The sequence below is a fragment of the Dreissena polymorpha genome, chromosome 12 (genome assembly GCF_020536995.1).
Source record: "Dreissena polymorpha isolate Duluth1 chromosome 12, UMN_Dpol_1.0, whole genome shotgun sequence".
Taxonomy (NCBI): Eukaryota; Metazoa; Mollusca; class Bivalvia; order Myida; family Dreissenidae; genus Dreissena; species Dreissena polymorpha.
In genome coordinates, this window is record NC_068366.1 from 37548778 (window position 1) to 37568910 (window position 20133).

At 34.8% G+C, this 20133-nt stretch overlaps 1 protein-coding gene and 1 non-coding gene across 2 annotated transcripts in view; one reads left to right on the forward strand and one right to left on the reverse strand.

The window, feature by feature from the left end:
• LOC127852533 (activating signal cointegrator 1 complex subunit 3-like) overlaps nucleotides 1-19446 on the reverse strand; it is a 117648-nt gene extending 98202 nt beyond the window's left edge. The window contains exons 1-16 of the mRNA XM_052386488.1: nucleotides 19358-19446; nucleotides 14560-14689; nucleotides 12976-13083; nucleotides 11715-12295; nucleotides 11398-11515; nucleotides 10750-10805; nucleotides 8419-8543; nucleotides 7130-7271; nucleotides 6516-6641; nucleotides 5854-6054; nucleotides 4968-5108; nucleotides 3879-4043; nucleotides 3254-3410; nucleotides 2220-2446; nucleotides 1902-2093; nucleotides 511-735 (exon numbers count right to left, since the gene is read on the reverse strand). Coding sequence (XP_052242448.1) covers nucleotides 511-735; nucleotides 1902-2093; nucleotides 2220-2446; nucleotides 3254-3410; nucleotides 3879-4043; nucleotides 4968-5108; nucleotides 5854-6054; nucleotides 6516-6641; nucleotides 7130-7271; nucleotides 8419-8543; nucleotides 10750-10805; nucleotides 11398-11515; nucleotides 11715-12295; nucleotides 12976-13083; nucleotides 14560-14689 — 2694 coding nt within the window. The 5' untranslated portion in view covers nucleotides 19358-19446. The remainder of the gene's footprint in view (nucleotides 1-510; nucleotides 736-1901; nucleotides 2094-2219; nucleotides 2447-3253; nucleotides 3411-3878; nucleotides 4044-4967; nucleotides 5109-5853; nucleotides 6055-6515; nucleotides 6642-7129; nucleotides 7272-8418; nucleotides 8544-10749; nucleotides 10806-11397; nucleotides 11516-11714; nucleotides 12296-12975; nucleotides 13084-14559; nucleotides 14690-19357) is intronic.
• A 95-nt stretch (nucleotides 19447-19541) lies between these two features.
• Trnan-guu (transfer RNA asparagine (anticodon GUU)) lies at nucleotides 19542-19615 on the forward strand. Its single transcript has one exon. It is a non-coding gene; the product is annotated as a tRNA-Asn (tRNA).
• The last annotated feature ends 518 nt before the right edge of the window (nucleotides 19616-20133 follow it).

Sequence of the window (20133 nt, forward strand, 5' to 3'; positions counted from 1 at the left end):
GAAAACAGATTGATTTAGCATACAGTGTAAGGATGACATGAAAAGCCCGAATATCGTGCCAGTTAGGCTGTATTGCACTATGCATGAACACTTGTTAAAAATGCCCGAGAGTTTTATTAGACTCAACACTTAAGGTATTGATGCTAAAAAAAAACACAAGCTAATGTCATGTAGACACCTGAACAATCGAATCTTATTATTGTATTGGCAACCTACGTAATAATATGCTCTTTATTTTATGGATTAGTTTGCATCAACAGAAAAAAATCATCTATTCAAGGTACTTTTTAGAAACATATCCTGCAATGTCTACAAATCAGACTTCAGTAAAATGATATACATATACACAAATTAAATAGTTTTTAAATACTTGACATTAAGTCATTTCAGTTATAAGTTTTTTTGTATTAACAAGTATTTTTTTTACTGTTTTGGAGCATTTAAGAGTGCAACTAAGTATCAATTTTGCTGTAAAATGAGAGCAAAGGGCCCAAAACAAGTCCTGCAAACCTCTGCATTGAGATTATCCGCGAGACTGTTGGTGAACTGACTCTCGATCGGGTTCTGTCGGGTCATCAGCGACAGGTAATGGGACAGCTTGTCGTGGGTCGAGATGATCGTTCCGTGCCCAAACGTGTCGTACTGGGGTCGACCAGCGCGTCCAAATATCTGCATCACATCTAGGATACCCAGGTCAACAAAGGAACCTTTCTTTGCATCATAGATTTGTGTCCCCTGAAAACATGCATTCAATCATAATAAAGGGTCCATATCAATAATTGTTTAACTTTATATCAATACCAATCACATGTGATGTTGACAATGTATATTGGGCAAGTCAAATAAAATGTCTGTCTGTCTGTCTTAATTGAATACTTGTTAATACCCAATCTTAATTTATACTTTCTCAACAGAAAAGAACTCTGTTGCTCAAAAATGAAAATTAAGCTAACATATCTAAATAATACATAAGACATGTATATAAGCGGTTATCCTAAATTAATTGTGATTCTCAAATATCTATCTTTGATAAGCAAGGCTACAAGAAGGATGCAATTTTAATTTCATAAACATATGCTTTTTTGTTTGAATTACTACGCAAATAGAAATTGGCATTTCTATTCCATTGTTAAAACAGAAAACAGAGAATCATGCGATTTGATTGTTTGTTGTTGCAAAAATTGACTGAAAATCAGGTAAATCTGTTGTTAGTTTATGACTGAATCTAATATGTTTATTTTACAGAAACCAGATTTGGGCATGATGAAGAATTTCAGGTCCATAATTATCTAAACATTCCATAACATAATCCATTTTGTATAGCATCATAGGCCTTGAACTTGAGCTGACTGGCTCCAAATGCAATATACATACATACAAGATTACCATACAATACTTCCATCCAAACTTAAGTAACTTAGAGTAAGCCATTTTTCCATGTATAGTAACAGTTTGCTTGACGTTTATTTGATCCCACCTCCCCCCCTAAAAAAAATAAATAAATAATCCAAGCTTGCTATATCCTAAATTTCATTAGGATTGTTCCTTGCAAAGTAAAGTTTTGACTAGAAACCTACTGTTAACTATTATAAGAAAGAGTGACCATAACCTTAAATTGACTGTCCCTAAATAAATGCAATCATAGGTTTTCATGAAAGCTACCTACACAGTGACCTTGACCCACATGACTAAAAATACAACAAAAGCTAGGTCACAATGCCAGCTTGCTTTATCACAAGTTTTAATGTGATAAGTCAATGCAAACTAAATTTACCAGCTGGAAACCACCAGTTTGACGCCACCCTCCTGCATCCCGGTCATAACCCTATTCTTATTACCAGGATTTTTAACTTTGCTATAAACCTAATTCAAAATCATGAGCACCAATTTACCCTACATACCTTAATGACAACAGCGTGAGCGGGCAGGTTGACCCCCCAGGCGAGGGTTGCCGTGCACACGAGGACCTTGATGTGTCCTGCAGCAAAGTACTTCTCCACAAGGTTACGATCCTGACGCAGCATGCCTGCGTGGTGGATGCTGAACCCATCTGCAAACAGCTCCTTCAGCTGCTTGTTTCTTGACTTCATCACCTGTAGAGTTGATTTAATAGGCATAGAATCAAGGCAGGGCTCTTTTTTATATATAAACAAGAGATGTGTTTGTCAGAAACACAATGCCCCCTAATGCACCGCTTTGAAATAAAAAATTGAACCAACATTGTTTGTAGCATCTCCCAGTGACCCCGACTGCTCGGGCAGGAAGAGCTGACTGTCCCCGTTGTTCTTGGCCTGGTCCCTCAGCACCGACGCAGTCCTCACAGTCTCGTTTCGCGCATGGACGAACACCATGACCTGGTAGCCACGCTTGACCTGGTACAGCACCTTCTCATAGCAGACTGTGTTGAAGTCTTGAAGCTGCTGAATGCGATTCAAGGCCTTGATGCCTGCAAGGTCACATGAATTGATAACTATATCCAACCATATCGAACAATTGAGTTCAAGTTATTAAGAACAATGATGTCAGCAATGTAGAAAGTTTAAGCTTTCACTTTCTGCTGTATTTATGAATTTGATTTAAAATGTACAGCTCTGATATCTGCAATGCAACTGGATGTTATTACAATATTCCATCTATTTAAAGAATCTGTGATGAAAATATTGATGCAAAGAAACCTTAAGTACCAATTTACTATACAAATAAATAACCAGGAAATGATATTTAGTTGGATTTCATAGTTTTTAGTTAGTTATTAGTATTAACTAAATTTTTGTCACAGCTGTTAATTGTTGATATAACACTTACTTGAAGATAGCCCTAGCAGTTTCACAGCCAGGCAACAAAACAGCAAATATTTGTTTATCATGGATAAAAAATGTTTTGTTAACATATTTTGATTCAAACATGTTCTAAAAAAGGACCAGGGCCTAGTTGCTCAAAACTTTAGTGGCCAGTTAAACTAACAGCTATCAAAATTTGGCTCAAATTATTTGCACAAATATAATATAAAAGTAAAAAATTATGTATTTAATTTCATTAAATAGGTATGCTCAATAACTTTTCATTGTTTAATAAGACTGCTCCTTGTTTTATTTGTTTGATTGGCGTCCATTAAAGTACTGTGCACCTATGCATAGAACTTGTTACACTGACTATTTGGTAGTAATGAAACAATAATACTTGTTCATTTTCTATTGATATATCATATCAGAAAGACGTGTATTAATGATTAATGTAAGTGATCCACACATACCAATGAAGGTCATCCCAAGAGGTACGGGTCTGAACCGTCCATCGAAGAAGAACAGCCCCAGTCGAGGGTTCACGTGGAGGAACCTGGCCACGTCCAGGTAGTTGGGAAGTGTCGCAGAGAGACCCACAATACGGATCATGCTCTGGGAGGTCTCCACCTGGAACAAGTGTTCAATATTGACCTACGAACATGGTATATTTGTTTATTTTGACTTTTTATTAGTATAAGATAAATAGGACAATCATGACCAAAATTGATTCTTAAATACATGACATGTTAAATAAATCAAGGAAATTAATAGCATAACATAACTTAGTACTAAGCAATAAAAGTATTTTTAAAATTACTTGGTAATTTAAACTGTTAAATTTCCAAGTCAAATGCCTGAAACTTTGCCCATAATCAATTGACCTGTACAAAACTTGAACTTGATCTGTAACTCATGCAGGTAGAGTCACAAACAAAAAATCTGGTAAATATCTGAAAGCTTTTAGGAAAAATACATCCGGAAACTGATGCCAGACAGACGGATGGGCAATGCGACTGCTATATGCCACTCTATCAGGGGATAAAAAGAGTACTAATTAAATTGATTAATTGCAGAGACTGCAACCACTGGCTATACCTGTCTGAGCGTCCTAGCAACAAGGCTCTCTATGACCGCCCCCCTGTCGTCATGCAGCAGGTGCACCTCATCAATGATGAGAAGTTTCACGAGCTGGGCCAGCGCCACATCTCCCGTACTCTTGCGCGTAACCACGTCCCACTTCTCAGGGGTCGTCACCATCATCTGATGCATTCAAATAAAACTTAGAAGCCTCGCTCTGGGAAAACTGGGCATAATGTGTGCCTGTAAAGTGTCGTCCCAGACTAGCCTCTGCCGTCTGCACAGGCTTATTAAAGACAACACTTTCATGATTTTTTTTTCATTTTTCATATAAAAAAGTATTTTTAAGTGAAAATACAGTTAAGGCAGAAAGTGTTGATTAGCCTGTGTGGACTGCACTGGCTTAACTGGGAAGACACTTTACGCACATGCATTAAACCCAGTTTTCACAGAGCAAGGATCATTTGATTGGAAGAACGTTAAGACTTATTGTGTAATATTATAGGAGCATAAAGGCTGTAGTACCAAACTTAGTCAATACTGGCATGAGGGCGTTCTTTCAATAAACGAATTTCAAACTCTTTTATTGTTGTCTTGGATATTATATATCTACTTCCAATAAACAATCCCCTTCACCTTAAAGCCTTCAGTTCGCTGCAGAAATTTTGACCCAATGACAGGTACTAATATTTGGCACAGGCGCAAGAGGAAAAGCCATATCAACAAAACTTTGGTCTATACACGGCTTTTTTAAAAATTGACATAAAAAAGTAATCAACGTAGTTTTGTTGCTTTTTCTGGTAAGGTATTAAATAATAAACAATAATACTTCAACACTCACCCAATTTTACCATAAAGTGAGCAGAGATGAGAATACATCTAACATATATAAGTGAGCATTCCAACAGATGTTTATAATCATTCACTACTTTATCACCAATTAATTGACAATCTTTGTAATCAGCACAACAATCTAAGAAGTTTTGATAAACTGATTTTTTACTTACATTTGTGCATTCACTGAAACATAAATAATTTTACTTCCAAGCTTAGGTAATTTGTTGTAGGAAGAACCCAAAGAATACTATAAAAAAAATCAACACTCACCTGCGTCTTGAGAATTTCAGACTTGGTAAGGGACATGTCCCCCGTCAGTTCCTTCACAGAAATCCCTAAGGGCTCGAGGCGACTGCCAAAGTTACGAACCATCTCTGCAGCAAGGGCTTTCATAGGCGCCACATATATAATCTACAAGATAACGGAAACAAAAAGAAATATAAATGATGACCACATATATTTTTTTCATAAACCAAAGAAACATACAATCAGTTAATATTGCAACAAAACCTCTATATGTTTGTCGTATTAAGATAAAATGTAAAACAGTATTGTATGCACAACATCATTCAATTTGAAAATAAATAAGTAAAAATAAAATATACAATTCTAAAACTTATCATATGCTCACTAATGCAAATTTAATTGTGGTCAATGTACAAAACTTTGGCTCTAAGATATTACATTAAAATCCTTCTAAAACTAATTATACTAACACAAGTAGGATTAGCCTTTCATAGAATTCCATGTGGTTCATAAGCTACAAATTTTTCAAACATAACATTGCGAAGGTTAAACCAAGTTGCTCTTGATAGAGTTCGTTAGTAATTTAGAAGAAAAGGATCAAACTATCATCTTACTTGATATTAATGGATGGCAAAGTACTAAATATAATTTTTTGGTCACTATATTTACAAAAAATACCAGAAAATAATAAGATAATTAAATGAAGAAATTTTTCCATAAGGCTAAGATTTATATCATTTAGTGAAGAAGCTGAAAAACATTTAAAAAAAGGGTAAAGTCTCCAAAATAGATGTCTGGTTGTAGAGTTTTTTGTATAGTGCACTTCTTAGCAACATTCATTTCTAACAAAAGACAAATCCCGCCAGCTAAAAGGCATTGAAATGGTCAAATATGCAAACACAACACCCACCTTAAACTCGTCTTTCTTGATCACTCCTTGCGAGATGTGCTGCTTGATCTCATGCAGGATGGTCAACATGGCGATATTGGTTTTACCCGCACCAGTAGGCGCGCAAATCAGCAGGTTCTCGTTGGTTTTGTACGCTGTCTCAAACACCACAGTCTGGATCCTGTTTAGCAATTTGGTATTTTTGAAAGCCACTTTGGCTATCTGAAAGGTGATAAACCAGACTTGTTTTATGTTAGCACTTGTAAGACTGGTACAACAAGGGTCTTTAATATTGAAGGTTTACACAATTAAATTTATGCTAACTGGTACAACACATAAAACAAATGATGTCTCTTTTTAATTGAAGAATTTAAGAATTGTTTCCGCGTAAATCTTTCATAAAATGCATATGAAATATATTACAAAGTGTTAACAAACTTAAGATGCATGTACTGATATTCATTGTCAGATTGCAACTTACAACCTATTGTGAGAATAATAACCAAATTAAATTACATGTTTTGCCATCAAACACCATTGAAAATGCTCCAGTGTTTTGATCAGACAGGTCGGTACTATCCTGGCTTTTTTAATGGCTATACAATATATTTCTAACAGTCCTTAATATTTTCTTAAGTTTTGTTAACAGTAAATATATGAGATACAACATGTCCCATTCTTACGTCGTCCAGTGTGTCAATGCGGACCCGTTCCTCCCCCACATGGGTGGGTGCAGCCTCGCTGGGCGGTATGGTCACCTCCTCGTACACCTTGTTGTTCTCTCGGGTCAGCAAGTCAGGCAGCACCATCTGGGCACAATATGAAACAAATTGATAGGCCCTGTCTTGGACTTTGTCTTATTTGAGATCTTCAGGCAAATTTAGCTTATGATTGAATTTTTTGAGCTTACAACAAATCAGCATTATTCCCAACACAAAAATCAAATTATGCTTTGTAGTGTTTATAATTTTCTTCTGATTTTTAAATGTGAAATGTGCCTGTTATGGAAATTAACAGGCACTTTGAAAAAAAGCATATACAAATTATTTTTTTTACCCGTATTTACCAACTGAACAGTTGAGCAATGTTTTCTGGAAGTATCAGAACAATATTCAGTCATCAAAAGCCATTTTTGAAATGTTCCTGTTATTGAAATTAAATGATACAAAAGCAATTTTAGTCTACTGAATCTGTAGAAAGTGTGAAAAAACCCTTATAAAACTTAATTTTTTAAAGCTACAGAGAATCCCTCCACGTCATACCTTTGCACCACCAATGAAAGCAGACAATGTCATACCTTAACACCTCCAATGAAAGCGGACGACATTCTGGCCTCTTCCATCTGGTCGTATACATGCGGGTACTTCTCACGCTGTCTGTCATAGCCAGTGCGCCCAGAGAACTTAGGGGCCTGGGATGCTAGCTGTAGGGCAGCCTCCCTAAAAAGTATTTAAGAAATAAAAATTGTAGTTGTTTGCTATTCCTACACGACCATTGACATTTCTTGTTCCTTTGAATGTTTGGGGTGTTCTGAAGTGTAAACATTAAAAGTTTATTATTTGAGACCTATGATGCAAGCTGAACGGCTGCCTACCAAAATGTATACAACAACAGTTAACAAGGCTTTGCAGAGTTTAGTTACTCTGCCATTGGCCAAAGAACTCAGTGGCTGTAAACAAAGCAGATTTGGCTCAAACATTTTTGGCTATGTTTCTCAAAACAACCTTAATAAAATGGACAAACAATAATATGGAGTTTAGAAAAAATCAATACGGATAAAAAATTTGTACTTATTTTCACCATTTAATGGCCAAATTAGAATGAAGTATGGTAAATTTGTAAAAAGAAATTGTTAAATCATAGCGCTAACTAGATTTGTTGAATCAAATGAAAAACTTTACAAGCAGTTATCTCCCTCTCCTTATAAATGAATAATAACCAAGTATAACAGTTTCTTTATGATTATAAATGTAACAGTATTTTTCCCCTTCTAATATAATTTGACAAAATATCTTACAATATTTTTAAAAGGAAAACTGCTTTTCATTTCAGTAATTTATGTTCAGCCTTGAGAAGAAACAGCATGTAATTCTTAGTGTCTAATTATCTCATAATTATTGGATGGACAATCAATATCAATAAATTGTGTCTGTACAAAACAGTGCAAATATTTAATACTCGAGTCTGTTCTCAATAAAAAAAGTACACAAATATATAATACTTGAGTCTTAAAAAACATACACAAAAAACAAATATTTAATACTTGATAGGTTGGCGATAAGGAAAACAAGGAGTAGCCAAATTTAAGCCTTACGATGACGACCCACATATAAGCTACTTTGCTCTACATATGAGTGTACCTGTCTCTTTGTGGCGCTGAATAACAACATAATTATTATCTTAAATGTATTGGAATCAACAATCAGCAATGATTGTATTAAATCATCACTCAAACCACATTAAAAAAAAAATATTGAGTGCGTTCTCAATAAAAAGTACACAAATATTTAATACTTGACAATTTCATACTTGACTATTTCAATCCCACACCTATAAACAACCAATCAAAACGCAGCAATCATTCACCTCTGAGCCCGGAGTTCTGCAGGGACAAAGGTTAATTCACTCGAGTCCTCCGCACGTCCGCCCCGTTTGTCTAGCTTCTTCTCCTCACGACGGAGCTGTTTCAGCATTGCCTTCTCCTGCTCTGACTGGAAACAACCAATTCAATTAATTGAAGTATTATTAGTTACCCAGTTAGTAACTGATAGTGTATGGGATATACACCCTCAGTAGTTTCAAACCATACGAGAGCGAAGTTCAAGTATGGTATGAAAGTACTAAGGTTGTATATCCCATAAACCATCAGTCAAAAAATGTGTAACAATTATATCTTAACCGACTACTCGATTACTCCGGGTGTATGGCCATTACTCGTGGTGTATGGAAAATACACAATGGGCACGTGACCGCTCTAAGCCAATAGGATAAGGTCATTTTTGTAGGAGGTGAGATATAACAGGTTATATTGTAAAAAAAAGGAAATTAAGTTTGGTGAGGGTAAATCAACAACAAATTCTTTTTTAGTGTTTTTTACAGTGAACATCATTTATGGTTGACATTTTGGGTGTTATCAAAGTCACTTCATGATGTGTTTCTAAGAAATACCTAGTGTTTTTCCCAGGAGGGCAAAGGGGCATGGCGTGTTACTTTCAAAAAGGGCATTTTAGCGCGCAGTTTAGGCAAAAAAGGGCAAAAACGTTCCCTGAATACCTGAATTACGGGGAAACATGTAATTGCATCAGAAGCAGTTGTGGAAAAAATAACATATAAACAAGCAAATTTAATGGTAATAGATGTATTTAAATTACTATAATTTATATTAATATATTAACCTTGCAATGTACATTTAAGTTCCATGCTGTTTCAATAAACTGTACAGCACGACAAACATAATAAAGCAATATATGCATATGAATCTGATTATACACAGATCCACTAACATATAAATGAAACCATGTTTGTCTTATCCCATTTTCTAACAACAATCTCGACAGATGTTTAAAATAACATTGCGAGTAAATTGATTGCTAACAATATGCAAACACTTGTTTCCGTGACATTCATCCACCGAGTAGATTACAAATGAATAAATAATGTTGTTGCTATCTAAAACATTTTTATGCATCGTTGATTATCACAGACATTTCATTAATTCCTTCTTAATGTATAATCTCCATCGTTAATTCGATCGTTTACGACGTTATTTGCCATTTTTGCCGAGTCACAATTTAATTCTGTATAGTCCGCCATGTTGATAAAATGTCAAATGATGTAAGCGACAGATGCGCATAGCAACGTTAAATCGTATACGCGATTCGGATTTTGTTAAATTAGTATACGTCTCAGTAATTATTTCAATGATTAGATCTAATTATCATAAAGACGAAAACGATAAAGAATAAATTTGTTGGTGATTTCAAATGTAATTATGCGTAAAAATATATGTTTTGATATAACTGAATAATGCATGCAATGCACAATTGCTACGAGAATAACATCGAGTTTTCAATCAAAAGTCTCTGAAGTAATGATTTTATCGTGGAGGAGTACGCATTGCCAAGCGAAAAGTGCGCTTGGTATAACATAGCCTCCGGCATTATCGATTGATACTGACACGGGGTTATTCACGCATGACTAATTCACAGCTTTGGAGCAGTCAGTAAGACCTACCTATAAATCGAGCACTGTTATAGATTAAATCTGCTCAATTAATATAGTCGATTAGACGTTGACGTCTCTCGAGTAAATCAAGCACAGTCCGAGCGTCACAGACAATCAAGGAAGCTGACTTTGCGGACCAAGTTAGATCGTAAGGCAATAAAGATTTTATCGATAAGGGCGCGTGGCGAAATTTGCCTTTGAAAAAATGGCGCGTGGCGAAATTTGCCTTTGAAAAGGGCAGCGTGGCGATCCGGGAGGGCGGCGTGGCTTTTCGCCACGCTAAAATGGCCTGGGAAAAACACTAATACCTGATATTAGGTACGTGCTGAATACAGATAAGTTTATCTCAGTGGAGCTTAACATACTTAAACCTTGGAAAATATCCATGTCTAAAACCACCCATATACACTTTCGATCGGCTGTTTTCAGCATATACCTTGTAATCTTATCAGCCCATTATTGGTGTCTATCTGAATGTATAAATTTAATTCATGTTCAACCACTTAAAATGGGATATACTGATTTTTATTGAAAAAGTATTCTACAATTTGGTTAAAGCCATTTTTCTGTAAGAATAGCTCCGCTGTGAGTGCATACACAATACTAGTGAACCGTATCTAGGTTAAGCAATTAAAAATCATTCATTACATTATTTTGCAACAAGACATTACCTGTATAACAACTTGGCATTACCTGTATAACAACTTGGCAGCCATATGCTGGTTTACTGGAGCCCTCTAACTTGGGTCCTGAAAAGTAAAGCATTAAATTGTGTCACCTCTGAGCTCACTGGGAAATGTAGTCATGTACTGTTTAGTAAGCATAAAATATGAGCAGGTAATAGCTGAAATTCATCTGCTTTATTCAACTAGGTATTTACTTAAATACGTACAATAAAAATATAACTTATATACATACAATAAATATAGTGTGCTTTAACAAAGGAAATGACTCACTTTGTCAGAAAAAATGCTCTTACAAAGGAAATAACTAAATGTGTGTGACATAAATCAATGTCATTTACTAGAAATTTACAAGTGCTTTTTTTCTTACTAAGAATGTACTAAGTGTGTGTGATATAAATCAATGTCATTTACTAGAAATTTCCAAGTGAATGTTTTCTTACTAGGAAATTACTAAATGTGTGTGAGCTGATCAGGAAATGACTTAAATGTATATGCTCCTACTTTAAATGAGTAAATTATGTTCATTTATTCTTGTTCAAAAATACCTTAAATACATAGGTTAATACAAGAAAATGATTTAAATTTATGTGCTCTTACAAGAATAGTGACTTTACTTATTTTTACTAAAATATGACTTGAATCCATGCATTCTTACTGGGCAATGATGGCTTTGAGGGCTCTGGTTCTTTGGTCGCTGCATAGACAAGCTTCTCTCTGTTTTCCAGCAGGGACTGGATCAACTCAAACCTGTCAAACCCCAGCAGTTCAAACAGCTGAAATTACAATCAAATTATCCACCTTTTATGATATTCACTTCTCAATATTGACATTTGATAACGTAAATTTTTAATGTATTACTTGAGTAAATGTTGTCTTTGCAATGCTGTCAGTAAGTTATGAACAAAAAAGCCAATAAGAGGAAAAAAACTGCTGAATAAAAATACATCCAAACAAATCAAACCCATTTCTTACATCATTTTGTAGTTCAGAGTCTGACTTCGGCGATGAAAGAAAGTCAAAAATAGTGTTGGACAGATCTTCCACTGTGAGCCCCATCTCAGTGACTCCTGAATACCCATAATACTTTGCAACTTCCTGCTGAAGCCACATAGAGTCAAATTCTTTTGATACTGGCGTTATCTTTTGACCACGTGCAGCAGTTTTAAATTCACTCCCACTGGTACTCGCACTGTAATGTAAATTCACTTCCTTCTTTTCTTCCTCCTCCGATTCCGAACTAGATATATCATCCTCCTTTGTTTTGACTGATGGCAAAACAAACTTGAACTCAGTACCGAATTCTTTTATGGATGCTGCACCATCGGCTTCCTCCCTCTCCTCGTTGCCTAGCAACTCAACTAGGTCGTCTGGCAGCGAGTTAACCAGTCTATTTATAGTAGAACATGCTTTTGTGGCAACAGTGGCGGGAAAAGGACCAAACACGCTTTTCAGGCTGTTGGTCTCCTTCTGACCGACTTTGTCTACGTTTTTGAAGATTTTTATCAGGTAGACAGCAGCCCCTTCGGCAACATCTGCGTCTGCTGTGTCACCAGCTAACGCAACAATGAAAAATATTTTTACCCTTTTTCCCTCAAAAGCTAAGTGAAAATGGCTATGTGCAAACAGCATAAAACCAGAAAAGCCTGCTAGTAACTCACAGTCTGTTCAGGTTTTATGCCGTTTGCTGCTCATCAGTATCTATGGGTTTGAATTGAAGCCTTTAAAACTTGAATCTAGTAAGACAGGTCTTAAATTGAATATAACTTTGTAAGGGACTACAAACGCGTCAAAATCCGTATCTAAGTGGTAAAGAGTTAAATAAATCAATTATAGGAATCAAAATTAAATATGTTTCTGTTTTCTGCTCAATGTCTGCAGTGATTATAATTATGTAAGTTATAGGGTACTAATGTCTTTCTTATTAAATTAATCAATTTGTTAAATATGAAAGCTTTAAAAAAATAATCAAAAGTTTATAATCATGACTAATAAGTAATTCACAAATTGAAAACAACTTGCTGATTGGTCATGCATAGGTTTGCACATAACAGATGTAAAGATTCAAAAAAGTCAGATTTAGTATCTATTAAACATTGCTATTAGTGATCAGGTGTTAACCTTTATTGGTGCCATTCAGGCATTTTATTAGGTTTGTTTATGATGCAAATGCACCTGGAGAAAGAAAAATGGAAGTATAAATCAAAGGACGTCACAACTATCCTTCATCTCTTACCTAACTGTCTGCCACATTGTAGGAGCTCCTTGAATATACTGTCCAGTTCAGCTGGAGTCAAACTGCTCTTGGAACGAATCTTGTCTTGCTGCTTTTGCCAGCTTGATGCTAAATGACACATACAGTTGTCATAGTAACAGAGGTATGATTGGGGTGAAGTCCCAGGGGAGGAAAACTATTAATCATTATTTATATTTCCTCATTAAATGAATTCATAATTTCATTATATTAACAAAAATTTGACCATCATAATTTTATTTTTTATAGAATAAAAAAAACCCATATCAATTAATGTCAACATACTATCAAACAATGCAGCTTTATTAAAACCATTCATGCTTTGGCAGAATTTCTAGATGAGCTGTTTTAAAACATTGGGTTAAAAATCATTTAATCAATTTTTTTCCGTAACACATTATTCATACAGGAAAAAATGTTAGTCTTACATAATATATATGAAGTGCTTGAAAATTATTGCGTAGTATTTAAGGTTTTGGATTGGTATTCATAATTACATGTATATCTGACGAGGACCCATGTTCATATGATAACAACATCCAGTAAATTTACAGTTTCAGATGATTGTAAAGTAAATACTCACAATAATTCCTTTACAAGAAGAATGAATACTACGCACATCTCAAAACTCACATTCATCTACAACCATAAATATATTTTTTCTCATCCTAATATTTTAAATAAAATCTTGTTAAATTATTGGTCAGTTTCAATGTATTTTATTGACAGTATTGAATAAGGAGCGCTAGCACCATGTCTGGTAAAAAGTTAACCTTAATATATCAGTGATTTCAATTGAAGCAGAATCCAGCATTTTGATGCAAACACGTTGCAATTTTCTAATTTTTGAGTCCGGCAAAAAATTAGCATTGCATTATTTTGACACATTTGTTTTCCACAATCAAACTTGAAAATATGGGCTGTCAGTTGTAGTGGCAGCCATTGTGTGAATACGGTTTTTGTCACTGTGACCTTGACCTTTGACCAAGTGACCTGAAACTCAATAGGGTCATCTGCCAGTGATGATCAATGTACCTATGAAGTTTCATGATCCTAGGCCTAATTATTCTTGAGTTATCATCAGGAAACCATTTTACTGTTTCGGGTCACTGTGACCTTGACCTTTAACCTAGTGACCTGAACATCAATAGGGGTCATCTTTCAGTCATGATAAATGTACCTATGAAGTTTTATGATCCTAGGTGTAAGCATTCTTGAGTTATCATCCGGAAACCATTTAACTATTTCAAGTCACTGTGACCTTGACCTTTGACCTAGTGACCTGAAAATCAATAGGGGTCATCTGCCAGTCATGATCAATCTACCTTTGAAGTTTCATGATTCTAGGCCTAAGCGTTCTTGAGTTATCATCCGGAAACAATTATTATGATAAATAAGCTATTACAAAACCTTACACATGCATTTAGGAACATTTCAAGTTACTTCAGTATTTTGACCATAATCATTCTTATTTTGACCCCTCATAATTTTGAGACTTTAAATTAAGTCATTTTGACTCCTGGTTTTCAAAGTCTACTGAAATCCCTGATATATCATGCAGTGTACCTTCTACAGTAGTTTTCTTCTTTGTAACAAGTTGTCGTTTCTTGAACAGTTCCCCATCCTCATGTCTGCCAGGTAGGTCTAGACCAGTGTACACCCTTAAAGCTCCAGACAGCCTTGGTAGATTGCTCATCTTTAATGGATACAATATGCATGCACAATCATATGTCACAAATTTTACAATGTATTATTTTAAATATATAAAATAATGTTATGTGTTCAAGTTAAACAGCAAATACCACAATTTCACTTGGTTCAAGGCAAGTTATTTGCAACTTAGTTGTACAGGGGATTGTAACTTTGTAATCTGCTTTTTCGTTCCGTTAAATATATACTCAATTGTTACCATGAAGTCAAAGACGGACATTTTTTCTATAGGTACATGCCATACCAGTGTTTTTTTCACCATTTTGGGAATGGGGCATGGTCCCTTTGGATTGGGAAAAATCCCGGCATTTTGACCAAAATTGGGAAATAAGCTTTGTTTTTACTTTATTAACAAATGCTCAAAAATTAGAAATAATCAGTTTTAAATATTAAATCTAAAACAGTGTAACTTGTAGATCTGGAAGGAAGATTAACTAAATAATGATCTTAATTATTTTTTTTTATACTTTCAATTTGGAATTTTTAAGCCCCATTTGGGAAAATTATACACTTTTTCTTTGGGAATGGGGCCGGATACCGGCCCCAATTTTGAACAAAAACACAACACTGCATACGCCTTGAATATGACGTGACAGTCCTGCTTTTGGGATATTTGTCCTATGTTCCATTTGTCCCCGTATACAATTAAAAAAAAATTGTTTCATAATTTTACTTTTTAAGTTGAAATTCTACAAAAATTTCCATCACTTATAGCTTTATAGTTCGATAATAACAACACTTGCCACCATTCCAAAAGTCATTGTTGACACCTTCCCAGCAATAAAGATCTGCCAGTTATTTTTTTTTATGTTGATTACTGCTACTTAAAGCTAAAGCTAAAGCTATATTGTTAGGCCTAAAAAAAAACATGTTTGTTTCAAGTTACGGGCTCAAAAAAATAAGGGTCGGTAGGTCGGGAATTTTTTTCTCTTTTTTTTTTACTGTAGGATCTGATATTAACTGGTGGCAACAGTGTGAATCAGATATTCGTCAATGACCCCATGTCACTATCAATCGATAATTTCAAGGGTTTATTGCAGTTTTATGTTTTACCTACATGTACCACATTAATTGGTCCAAACAGTGTACTTTTCAGCAATAAAACCATGGCAAGTTACGTAAGAGACTGATGATAGCATTAGCCAACGGGTGTTATCCCCCTGGAAATTGTGCTTTTAATGCATAATATTATCAAAACATTTTTTTGACACGTAAAGCGTCTTAACAAATCAATATTTAATTCATAACAAATATAACACAAGTATAAATGTTCCATTAAATTCCCAAATGATAATAATAATTTGTTATCCGAAACACACTTCCAATTTTTTAATGTCAACACGACGTTTACTAATGCTTCCAATATAGTCATCATGTATATTTCATGACAAAAGAGCGCGAAAATTATGCGGCAATGTACAAGGCCAAGGAAAGCTTGCGTGTATTGATTTTTTTATACAAACTTTGTAGTGCAGAGAACATTTAATTCTGTTGATTTCGGTTAAAAGTTTCTTTGGTATTTTTTAACACAATTATATCGTGAATAATTTGATATTTCCTCTAAATTAATTTCAATTCAAACACGCCGTATCTTTATCGTTACGGTCTTTTAGTTGAGTAATTATTGAAACAGTAATTGTACTGTATACTGATTCAAGAGAACATCTGGACGGAACTGGATTAAGTGTTGGGGGTTATGAAAACACACGTAGCACGTCTTGTAGACTGCTGTCTGGGGTGTTTGGTCAAAAGAGATTAACATGTGTAAATGCAACTCTGCCGATTTGGTCCATAATTACCGGTAATATATTGTTTTGAATGTCATTATTTTAATCAATACATTTGCGATCTTAATTGCAGCCAAATAGTGTAAAACTAGTGCTGCAACAATACGCAAAAAAGCGTATTGCGATATATTGTCAGTTGAAAAACCCGTATTGCAATATCGCAATATATTGCTTACTTGTACCAGCATTATAACTCGCCAATTACCCAATAATCCCGTATATTCCAGTTTTAAAGCAAATTCTGGTAAATGTTTACTATAAAAATGCTCAAGAATAACACAAAACACAAACATTCGCCAATTTTCTTAAATATCAAATACATTTTGGCATTTGTTACTATTAAAGATGTGATGAAATAACTTCCAATGGGGCGTTTTTTTCTCACTGAACACGCATAAATCGCCTGGCGTGATGTTCCCAATTTATAGAACACAAATACACCCACACTTTCCACGCGACGTTCTACATGTCTGTATAATTATCACACGCTTTTTATTGAGAAAAAGAATAAAGCACTTTGTTTATTGTCGCGTAAGCATTACATTTCGGAAGCGTGTTTCCGAAATTCGGTTTACAAATTTAATAATGCTCATTTCAGAATCGAACGAAACATTTAGTTGTGCATAATTAATTCAACGATAATTTGTTTAAAAGCATAGAATGAATGCTCCCATGTAACAACGCTACTCTGTATAATAGACTTTTTATAATGCCATTTTTGCGTAACAATTTATTTTTACAAAATTCCGCTTTGTTTTGTTTACCTTGATATCATTATTTTGGATAGCTTTTCTGAACGAAATGTAGATGCATGTTTGTAAAATTTTCGTACTGGTATGACGAAAATCATATCGCAATACAATATGCGGATTGCGTATTGCGATATATACCAATATACCGGTATATTGTTGCAGCACTATGTAAAACGCAATTTTTTTTTTTTTGGATAAAAAAATTGCAGTCGGGGGTAAACTGACACGGTCAGTCGGGTAACCTGAAACAAAGATGTTTTTTTTTAGGCCTTATCATAAAGTGGCTTCTGAAATATTATTGAGCTCAGTGAAGACTGCAGTTTAAATAAGCATATTCAAAGCAGCGTAAGAAATAGGTTAAGTTTAAATTTTAAAGACATAATATGGGTTTTTACAATTGTTATGTACTTTCACTTTCGTCCAATTTTCAGAAAATTGTTGACAAATATTACTTTTTGTCTTAATTAAATTCACTTATTATTGGCCACTATAATTAATGAAGTACTGAGCCATATCAGCTTTGTTATGAATGCATGTTCAATCCGAATACCTACGTTCTGTTGGACAATTACATCAAAACTTTTGATAGAAATTTAAAAAATCCAAATATTCATTTTACTGTTAAGTTCTGAAAAATGGAGAACATTTGTGTTTGTGAAATGCCAGGGGTGTGATTGCAGAGGTGAAGTCTGAGGGGAGGCAAATTCTGTAGACTTATTTTGGCTACGTGAAATGGATGCATAACTCAATGACAAACCTTAAAACACACCAGGGGACAAAAATATTCATAAACTGCACTCGTCCTACAGGACGAGTGCATTAAAATTTTCACTCGTCCTGCAAACACACGCACTCGTCCTTCAAATATGTGTGAAATAAAGATTGCAAAGGGCTGATATGACTTATAAAATTTCCTAAAGTATATCACTGCTAAGCAGTGAAATAAGTTACTTTATTAATGAGGAACACAAAATAAATAATTTTTTCTAATGCTCGCGTGCTTTCCGTTTCGGACGTTTGAACATCGCCCCCGCCCCCTTTTAAGAACGCTCGTATGTCAGACATTTTTCAAACAAAATTCAGACTTGTTTAAATCTGGTTTAAAACCGTACTTCGCGCTTAAATAATTCTTTAAAAGTCAATACTAACAGTGACTGCAGTCACATGGTTCCCTGTCAACATGTACGCGCAAAGCTTACACCAAAAAGCCAATATTTACTCGGGACACAAGTCTCGCATAACAACGCGCACCTGCTGTATGAAATTTACAATTACAATTTCCGGTTCATTCGCATTCTACTTTCAGAATAGATATGCTTTTTGAAAATGATTTTATTAAATGAAAAATAGTCTTACTGGTCAGAAAATTCATTTTTTAACATCAGCTTTTTTTCACTTGTCCTGTAGGACGAGAGCTTTAGGGAAATTCACTCGTCCTTTCAAGATTTCACTAGTCAATACGAGCGGACGAGTGGAATTTTTGTCCCCTGCACACATTTACATAAACACCATCTTTAACTTATTTTTCTTAAAATAATTGTTCAATCTTTGAGATTTTGTGAGATTCGTTTGTTCATTCAATAATCATCATATTTTGCTTCACAAGGGCATCATTTGCAAACAAATCAGCCAATCAATCAGTGAAGAGGTTTCGCGGGTCATGGATTTTTCGGTCCACTTATGAAATCAACCCGCAGAAGCGGTTCAACCCTCTTATGAATTATGGAAATGACCCCTGGACAACCTGATCCATAGAAAAATCACACCCCTAAATGCTTCAACTTATTTTTTCATCAATATTGGACAGAATTTTATTTTTAAAACGCATGTAGTTCATGCCTATCATGCTGTAGGAACACATATAAAAGGTCATTTTTGGGAATCCCAACATAAGGTCACACATCCCGATGTTTGCATTTAATGTCCTGATATTGGCTTACATTCTAAATTATATAATTTACAATAATTTAAAGATTTAACCGAAACTTCAAAATGAATCCGAAATAAGAATGTCCGAAATTAGGTAACAGCGATGACAATTGAACACTATATCCATGTTCGTGAGTACTGCAAATCAACATTAACAATTTGAAAAGTCAGATAATATATAAATACCTTAATGGAACGCTTAATGTTGTCGACGGCATGCAAATAAATGCGATCCGGCCGAAAATGTTGCACAATATTGTTTCATCCAAGCTACAGAAGGGCTGTAATCATGCAGTCATTTGCATAACACAGACGAGTCAATATTCTATTTTTAGTACATATACTTACTATTCTACGCAGTGTTTCAACCGTCTCTGTGGCGCAATTGGTTAGCGCGTTCGGCTGTTAACCGAAAGGTTGGTGGTTCGAGCCCACCCAGGGACGTTAATTTTAATTTAGAAAAGTACCGTTTTTGATTCTGGCACAAACTGAGCCTTTACGGCATATATTTGTACTTACTGATTATACTCGAGAAATCCCAAATTTTAGGGTAGATGTGTCCCGCCGAGTCTTCCGAAATGTGACCCATTTTTAGACCGGAACATGGATAAAGTAGACCCATTTTGATACAAGATTTTTGAAAAAGCATACCCATTTGTATACGATACCATTGAGAAAGTGGACCCATTTCAATACAAGAAGTTTGATAAACTGGACCCATTTAAATACTAGAATTTGATAAAGTGGACACATTTCATACTAGAATTTTAATCTATTTCATATCAATACAGAATACTTATTGAATTTGCTATTATATCTTTCCCGCTACTGAAATTTACTTTTTGATACCCATTTATATACAAGAATGACATTAATCATACCCATTTTGATACTGATACTCTCAAATCTATATGCATTTATATACAAGCAAAGTTCTGATTTCAATACCCATATCTATACTT